Raw genomic sequence first — 9,594 nt, forward strand, 5'->3', positions numbered from 1 at the left:
CTGAACGGCTCTCACAGTCAGGAAGTTTTTCCTCATGTTCAGATGGAATCTCCTCTCTTGTAGTTTGAAGCCATTGTTCCATTGCGTCCTAGTCTCCAGGGAAGCAGAAAACAAGCTTGCTCCCTCCTCCTCCCTGTGGCTTCCTCTCACATATTTATACATGGCTATCATATCTCTTCTCAACCTTCTCTTCTTCAAGCTAAACATGCCCAGCTCCTTAAGCCGCTCTTCATAGGGCTTGTTCTCCAGACCCTTGATCATTTGAGTCGCCCTCCTCTGGACACATTCCAGCTTGTCAATATCTCTCTTGAATTGTGGTGCCCAGAATTGGACACAATATTCCAGAATAGAGGGGTAGCATTACTTCCTAAAATATTATATATTTTATTACTATATTATTATATTATATTATAATTGTATAATATAATATAATATAATATAATATAATATAATACATATAACATATTATAATATTATATATTATAATATTATATATATATAATATAGTATACTATAATATAAAGTAATATAATATAATAATAATATAATATAATATTATAATATTATAATAATATAATATATTATAATAATATAATATACAATAATATATAATATAATAATATTATAATAATATAATATAATATAATATACAATAATATAATATAATAATAATATAATATACAACAATATAATATAATAATATTATAATAATATAATATGCTGGGGAAAGTGGAAGGCAAAAGGAAGAGGGGCCGACCGAGGATGGATGGATGGCATCCTTGAAGTGACTGGACTGACCTTGAAGGAGCTGGGGGTGGTGACGGCCGACAGGGAGCTCTGGCGTGGGCTGGTCCATGAGGTCACGAAGAGTCGGAGACGACTGAACGAATGAACAACAACAACAAATATAATATAATATAGTTGTTGTGTGTTTTATCACACCAACAGTCAACAACAGAGGGAGAGGGAAGCTTCAGAAGTTCCTCCTGTCCCATTTGGAGGTTTTTTTAGCATATTGTGCAATCGCGTCCGCCATTAACGAATCGATTCGTAATTTACGATATTTCGGAAATTTCGAAATTTTGAAAAGGACAATTTCGGAAGTCCAAAAAAACCCGAAACACCATCGCCCCCTACAAACGAAACGAGTTTAGAACCAAATTTTTCCATTGTTACCCAAGCCTAATGTTTACAATGCAGTTCCTTAACCAGGTTGGATTCTGATCCTGTCCAGAAATGCATTTCGTTTTGGCTCAGCCTCCAGCCATTTGAGGCAGACGCCTCCTGATTCAGCGCTCCTTGGGCATAACTATAGGGCTCTCACTTCAAAGGCTTTCTTTGAAGACTCCGTTGGCATCTATATTCCAAAGCGCAGCTATTAAATCACACGTAACGCTGCTTTAATGTGATTCGTGTCTGCTCCTCCAACGTCTTAATTATAAAGTACTTTCAGTTGACTTCTTCTATCCAAAAGTCACACTCGTTTTGCAAAGATTTAGAGGGGGTCCCGTTTCGTTTCGCAATCCGAATCTCCAAAGCTTCGTAATGTTTTGGTTCAGATTTGTTCCATTGGTGTCGATGGGGGAACATTTTGAGGCTTGTTTCTCTGTCGTTTTTATGGCTATCAGGATGAAACCTGGCACACATGTAGACAACATGGACGACTTTAAACCTTCCAAGTTTCAAAATGTTTCCATCATCTGCTGATTTGTAATGATTTTTTAAATGAATGTACAATTTTTTAAAATGATTTTTTAATAAATAATTTTAACTGAAATTTCGAGGCTTGTTTCGCCATCATTTTTATGGCTACCAGGATGAAACTTGGCACACTTGTAGACAACATTCACAACTTTAAGCCTGCCAAGTTTCGGAATGTTTCTGTCACCTGCTGATTTTTAAAAATGATTTTACAAATATTTTTTAAATGAAAAAAGTTTTTATAAATAATTTTTAACTGAAATTTCGAGGCTTGTTTCGCCATCATTTTTATGGCTACCAGGATGAAACTTGGCACACTTGTAGACAACATTCACAACTTCAAGCCTGCCAAGTTTCAGAATGTTTCCATCATCTGCTGAGTTTTAGGAATTTTTTAGAAAAGTTTTTACAAATAAATTTAAATGAATTTTTGAGGGTTGTTTTTCTGCCATTTTTATGGCTATCAGGATGAAACCTGGCACACATGTAGACAACATGGACGACTTTAAACCTTCCAAGTTTCAAAACGTTTCCATCATCTGCTGATTTTTAATGTTTTTTTAAATGAATGTACAATTTTTTAAAATGATTTTTTTAATAAATAATTTTAACTGAAATTTCGAGGCTTGTTTCGCGATCATTTTTATGGCTACCAGGATGAAACATGGCAAACTCGTAGACAACATTCACAACTTTAAGTCTGCCAAGTTTCAGAACGTTTCTGTCATCTACTGATTTTTAAAGATTTTTAAAAATGATTTTACAAATATTTTTACATGAAAAAATGTTTTTTTAAAAAAAATGACATTTTGAGGTTTGTTTCAACATTATTTTTATGGCTACCAGGATGAAACTTGGCACACATGTAGACAACATGTATGACTTTAAGCATGCCAAGTTTCAGAAAGTTTCAATCATCTGCTGATTTTTAATGATTTTTAAAATGATTTTACAGTTTTTTAAAAATTAAACAAAATTATTTATAAATAATTTTTAACTGAAATTTCGAGATTTGTTTCGCCATCATTTTTATGGCTACCAGGATGAAACTTGGCACACTTGTAGACAACATTCACAATTTTAACCCTGCCAAGTTTCAGAGTGTTTCCGTCATCTGCTGAGTTTTAGGAATTTTTTTAGAAAAGATTTTACAAATAATTTAAAATGAATTTTTGAGGGTTGTTTTTCTGCCATTTTTATGGATACCAGGATGAAATTTGGCACACTTTCATATAACATGGGTGACTTTAAGCCTGCCAAGTTTCAGAATGTTTCCATCATCTGCTGATTTTTAAAGATTTTTTTAAATGATTTTACAATTTTTTTAATGAAAAATGTTTTATAAATAATTTTAACGGAAATTTCGAGGCTTGTTTCGTCATCGTTTTTATGGTTACCAGGATGAAACTTGGCACACTTGTAGACAACATTCACAACTTTAACCCTGCCAAGTTTCAGAATGTTTCTGTTATCTGCTGATTTTTAGGAATGTTTTAGAAAAGTTTTTACAAATAAATTTAAATGAATTTTTGAGGGTTGTTTTTCTGCCATTTTTATGGATACCAGGATGAAACTTGGCACACTTTCATATAACATGGGTGACTTTAAGCCTGCCAGGTTTTGGAATGTTTCCATCATCTGCTGATTTTTAAAGATTTTTAAAAATGATTTTACAATTTTTTAATGAAATTTTTTAAATAAATAATTTTAACTAAAATGTAGAGGTTTGTTTCGCCATCATTTTTGTGGCTACCAGGATGAAACTTGGCACACTTGTAGACAACATTAACAACTTTAAGTCTGCAAAGTTTCATAATGTTATAATCATCTGCTGATTTTTAAAGATTTTTAAAAATTATTTTACAAATATTTTAAATGAAAAAAAATTATAAATAATTTTAATTGAGATTTTAACTGAAATTTCAGAGCCATAATTTTTATGGCTATCAGGATGAAATGTGGCACACTCATAGACAACATTCACAACTTTAAGCCTGCCAAGTTTCAGAATGTTTCCGTCATCTGCTGATTTTTAGGAATTTTTAAAAATGGTTTTACAAATATTTTTCAATGGCATTTTGAGACTTGTTTCTCCATCATTTTAATGGCTACCAGGATGAAACTTGGCGCACTTGTAGGCACCATAGACACCTTTAAGTCTGTCAAGTTTCAGATTGTTTCAACCATCCGCTGATGTTTTAGGAAATTTGTAAAAAGTTTTTACAAATAATTTTAAAACCAAAACTACAAAAGGCTTCCCCTTGAATTTTTGCACAATGTGACAACACAAGCAGGGCGTCGATCCTGCAAAGTTTCAGAAAGATTCGTCCATCTACTGATTTTTAGGAATTTTTCAAAGTTGTTTTCTCTTCCTTTTTTTCCAGGGCCTGCACCACTTGCACACCAAAGGGAAAATGCACAGGGATGTTAAGGTGGGTGCGGAATATGGGAATGTGACTCCCGTTCTTTGCAAACGGAGAAGGCAGGAAGGGAGGCCGCTGGAAAGGAAAACAAGAACGAGAGCGAGAGGCCTCCTCTTTTTGCAAAAATAGCTGTTTCAACTTCCTCTTCTGATGGCCTCTGACTCTGTTTTCCCCTCTTTACAGGGAGCCAATATCTTGCTCACGACCAACGGTGATGTGAAGCTCGGTCAGTTCCTTCTTTCGGCTTCCTTTTCCTCCCCGTCGAAATTCCCAACGTTATGAAAGGGATTGTTTGTATAGTCCTATGCAGACAGTGCAGAGGGTTGGACTGGATGATCTTTAGGAGCCCCTTCCAAATGTATGATTGCATTTTTTTCCCGAATCGTGTCTTCCCTGCAGCGGATTTTGGCGTTTCTGCGGAACTGACGGCATCAGTCGCCAAGCGGAAATCCTTCATTGGAACCCCTTATTGGTAAATACGTAAAGTTGCATTGCCGCCCTACAAGACCTACACACACACACACACCGATCAGCCTCGCTTTACTATTTATTACATATTTTATTTTATTTATTTTATTATTTATTTTAATTTCATTGCTTATTTGATTATTTATTTTATGTTATTATTTATGTCATTATTTATTTTATTTTATTATTTCTTTTTTGATATTTTTATATTATTTTATTATTTATGTTATTATTTATTTTTATTTTATTACCTATTTTATTATTTCTTTTATAATTTTTATTTTATAATTTTTTGTTATATTTTTATTTTATTTTATTATTTAAGTTATTATTTATTTTTATTTTATTACCTATTTTATTATTTATTTTATGATAATTTTATTATTTCTTTTATGTTATTTTTTATTTTATGTTATTATTTCTTTTATTATATTTTTAAATTTTATGTTATTATTTATTTCATGTTAATATTTATTTTATTTTATTATTTATGTTACTATTTGTCATTATTATTTTATTATTTATTTTTATTCTATTACTTATTTTATTATTTATTTTTTGTTGATTTTTATTTTATTTTATTTCTTTTATGTTATTTTTTATTTTATTATTTATGTCATTATTTATTTCATTTTATTTTTCTTTTATTATATTTTTGATATTATTTATGTTATTATTTATTTTTATTTTATTACTTATTTCATTATTTCTTTTATGTTATTTTCTATTTTATTTTATTATTTCTTTTATGTTATTTTGTAATTTAATGTTATTATTTATGTTATTATTTCTTTTATGTTATTTATTTAATTATTATTTATTATTATTATTTAATAATTATAAATTATTATAATTATTTATTTATTATTTAAGGAACACTGGGATGTCTGTGATGGAAGAAATTTATTATTATTATTATTATTATTACAGAAATGAAAAGAACAGGAAAAGGTTAAGGGAGAGGCAGTGGGCAAGGTCCTGCGAATTCCACACCAAGGGAGAGAGTAAGGAACACTGGGATATCTGTTATGTGTATACATTATTTTATTATTATTTTATTAATATTTTATTTTAATTTTTGTTCGATCAGGATGGCTCCGGAGGTGGCGGCGGTGGAGAAGAAGGGTGGCTACAACCACCTCTGCGACATCTGGGCCTTGGGCATCACAGCCATCGAACTGGCAGAGCTGCAGCCGCCTCTCTTTGACCTTCATCCCATGAGGTACTATTATTATTATTATTATTATTATTATTATTATTATTATTACTATTATTATGTAAATAGAGATTGTCCCAAATGGTTCATATATTACCAAATGTCAGCAAATAATAATATTATTATTAATAATAATAATAAAGCATTTGACTCACTGCACCTTGTTGGATCATCAAATGTCTAGATGTCATCGGGGTTTGTGAAAATATTAGAACAAGCCAGTCAAGGTGGTCCCAGTGGTGATTGTGGATTATCAAATGTCTAGGTGTCATCGGGGTTTGTGAAAATATTAGAACAAGCCAGTCAAGGTGGTCCCAGTGGTGATTGTGGATTATCAAATGTCTAGGTGTCATCGGGCTTTGTGAAAATATTAGAACAAGCCAGTCAAGCTGGTCCCAGTGGTGATTGTGGATTATCAAATGTCTAGGTGTCATCGGGCTTTGTGAAAATATTAAAACAAGCCAGTCAAGCTGGTCCCAGTGGTGATTGTGGATTACCAAATGTCTAGGTGTCATCGGGGTTTGTGAAAATATTAGAACAAGCCAGTCAAGGTGGTCCCAATGGTGATCGTGGATTATCAAATGTCTAGATGTCATCGGGGTTTGTGAAAAAATTAGAACAAGCCAGTCAAGGTGGTCCCAATGGTGATCGTGGATTATCAAATGTCTAGATGTCATCGGGGTTTGTGAAAATATTAGAACAAGCCAGTCAAGGTGGTCCCAATGGTGATCGTGGATCATCAAATGTCTAGATGTCATCGGGGTTTGTGAAAATATTAGAACAAGCCAGTCAAGGTGGTCCCAATGGTGATCGTGGATTATCAAATGTCTAGATGTCATCGGAGTTTGTGAAAATATTAGAACAAGCCAGTTAAGGTGGTCCCAATGGTGATCGTGGATTATCAAATGTCTAGATGTCATCGGAGTTTGTGAAAATATTAGAACAAGCCAGTCAAGGTGGTCCCAGTGGTGATTGTGGATTATCAAATGTCTAGATGTCATCGGGGTTTGTGAAAATATTAGAACAAGCCAGTCAAGGTGGTCCCAGTGGTGATCGTGGATTATCAAATGTCTAGGTGTCATCGGGGTTTGTGAAAATATTAGAACAAGCCAGTCAAGGTGGTCCCAGTGGTGATTGTGGATTACCAAATGTCTAGATGTCATCGGGGTTTGTGAAAATATTAGAACAAGCCAGTCAAAGTGGTCCCAGTGGTGATTGTGGATTATCAAATGTCTAGGTGTCATCGGGGTTTGTGAAAATATTAGAACAAGCCAGTCAAGGTGGTCCCAGTGGTGATTGTGGATTATCAAATGTCTAGATGTCATCGGGGTTGGTGAAAATATTAGAACAAGCCAATCAAGGTGGTCCCAGTGGTGACCGTGGATTATCAAATGTCTAGATGTCATCGGGGTTGGTGAAAATATTAGAACAAGCCAGTCAAGGTGGTCCCAATGGTGATTGTGGATTATCAAATGTCTAGATGTCATTGGGGTTGGTGAAAATATTAGAACAAGCCAGTCAAGGTGGTCCCAGTGGTGATCGTGGATTATCAAATGTCTAGATGTCATCGGAGTTTGTGAAAATATTAGAACAAGCCAGTCAAGGTGGTCCCAATGGTGATCGTGGATGGTCAAATGTCTAGATGTCATCGGGGTTTGTGAAAATATTAGAACAAGCCAGTCAAGGTGGTCCCAATGGTGATCGTGGATGGTCAAATGTCTAGATGTCATCGGGGTTTGTGAAAATATTAGAACAAGCCAGTCAAGGTGGTCCCAATGGTGATCGTGGATGATCAAATGTCTAGATGTCATCGGGGTTGGTGAAAATATTAGAACAAGCCAGTCAAGGTGGTCCCAGTGGTGATTGTGGATTATCAAATGTCTAGATGTCATCGGGGTTGGTGAAAATAGTAGAACAAGCCATTCAAGGTGGTCCCAATGGTGATTGTGGATTATCAAATGTCTAGATGTCATCGGGGTTGGTGAAAATAGTAGAACAAGCCAGTCAAGGTGGTCCCAATGGTGATTGTGGATGATCAAATGTCTAGATGTCATCGGGGTTGGTGAAAATATTAGAACAAGCCATTCAAGGTGGTCCCAATGGTGATTGTGGATTATCAAATGTCTAGATGTCATCGGGGTTGGTGAAAATAGTAGAACAAGCCAGTCAAGGTGGTCCCAGTGGTGATCGTGGATTATCAAATGTCTAGATGTCATCGGGGTTTGTGAAAATATTAGAACAAGCCAGTCAAGGTGGTCCCAATGGTGATTGTGGATTATCAAATGTCTAGATGTCATTGGGGTTGGTGAAAATATTAGAACAAGCCAGTCAAGGTGGTCCCAGTGGTGATTGTGGATTATCAAATGTCTAGATGTCATCGGGGTTTGTGAAAATATTAGAACAAGCCAGTCAAGGTGGTCCCAATGGTGATCGTGGATGGTCAAATGTCTAGATGTCATCGGGGTTTGTGAAAATATTAGAACAAGCCAGTCAAGGTGGTCCCAATGGTGATCGTGGATGATCAAATGTCTAGATGTCATCGGGGTTGGTGAAAATATTAGAACAAGCCAGTCAAGGTGGTCCCAGTGGTGATCGTGGATTATCAAATGTCTAGATGTCATCGGGGTTTGTGAAAATATTAGAACAAGCCATTCAAGGTGGTCCCAATGGTGATTGTGGATTATCAAATGTCTAGATGTCATCGGGGTTGGTGAAAATAGTAGAACAAGCCAGTCAAGGTGGTCCCAGTGGTGATCGTGGATTATCAAATGTCTAGATGTCATCGGGGTTTGTGAAAATATTAGAACAAGCCATTCAAGGTGGTCCCAATGGTGATTGTGGATTATCAAATGTCTAGATGTCATCGGGGTTGGTGAAAATAGTAGAACAAGCCAGTCAAGGTGGTCCCAGTGGTGATCGTGGATTATCAAATGTCTAGATGTCATCGGGGTTTGTGAAAATAGTAGAAGAAGCCAGTCAAGTTGGTCCCAGTGGTGATCGTGGATTATCAAATGTCTAGATGTCATCGGGGTTGGTGAAAATATTGGAACAAGCCAGTCAAGGTGGTCCCAATGGTGATCGTGGATTATCAAATGTCTAGATGTCATCGGAGTTTGTGAAAATATTAGAACAAGCCAGTCAAGGTGGTCCCAATGGTGATCGTGGATGGTCAAATGTCTAGATGTCATCGGGGTTTGTGAAAATATTAGAACAAGCCAGTCAAGGTGGTCCCAATGGTGATCGTGGATGGTCAAATGTCTAGATGTCATCGGGGTTTGTGAAAATATTAGAACAAGCCAGTCAAGGTGGTCCCAATGGTGATCGTGGATGATCAAATGTCTAGATGTCATCGGGGTTGGTGAAAATATTAGAACAAGCCAGTCAAGGTGGTCCCAGTGGTGATTGTGGATTATCAAATGTCTAGATGTCATCGGGGTTGGTGAAAATAGTAGAACAAGCCATTCAAGGTGGTCCCAATGGTGATTGTGGATTATCAAATGTCTAGATGTCATCGGGGTTGGTGAAAATAGTAGAACAAGCCAGTCAAGGTGGTCCCAATGGTGATTGTGGATGATCAAATGTCTAGATGTCATCGGGGTTGGTGAAAATATTAGAACAAGCCATTCAAGGTGGTCCCAATGGTGATTGTGGATTATCAAATGTCTAGATGTCATCGGGGTTGGTGAAAATAGTAGAACAAGCCAGTCAAGGTGGTCCCAGTGGTGATCGTGGATTATCAAATGTCTAGATGTCATCGGGGTTTGTGAAAATATTAGAACAAGCCAG

General features: G+C 35.5%; 1 protein-coding gene across 1 annotated transcript in view; it reads left to right on the top strand.

Moving 5' to 3' along the window:
- Positions 1-9,594, top strand: part of MAP4K2 (mitogen-activated protein kinase kinase kinase kinase 2) — a 73,048-nt gene that overhangs the window by 30,858 nt on the left and 32,596 nt on the right. The window contains exons 6-9 of the mRNA XM_067472541.1: positions 4,086-4,133; positions 4,308-4,350; positions 4,524-4,596; positions 5,683-5,814. Coding sequence (XP_067328642.1) covers positions 4,086-4,133; positions 4,308-4,350; positions 4,524-4,596; positions 5,683-5,814 — 296 coding nt within the window. The remainder of the gene's footprint in view (positions 1-4,085; positions 4,134-4,307; positions 4,351-4,523; positions 4,597-5,682; positions 5,815-9,594) is intronic.

The sequence above is a fragment of the Anolis sagrei genome, chromosome 12 (genome assembly GCF_037176765.1).
Source record: "Anolis sagrei isolate rAnoSag1 chromosome 12, rAnoSag1.mat, whole genome shotgun sequence".
NCBI classification, from domain to species: domain Eukaryota; kingdom Metazoa; phylum Chordata; class Lepidosauria; order Squamata; family Dactyloidae; genus Anolis; species Anolis sagrei.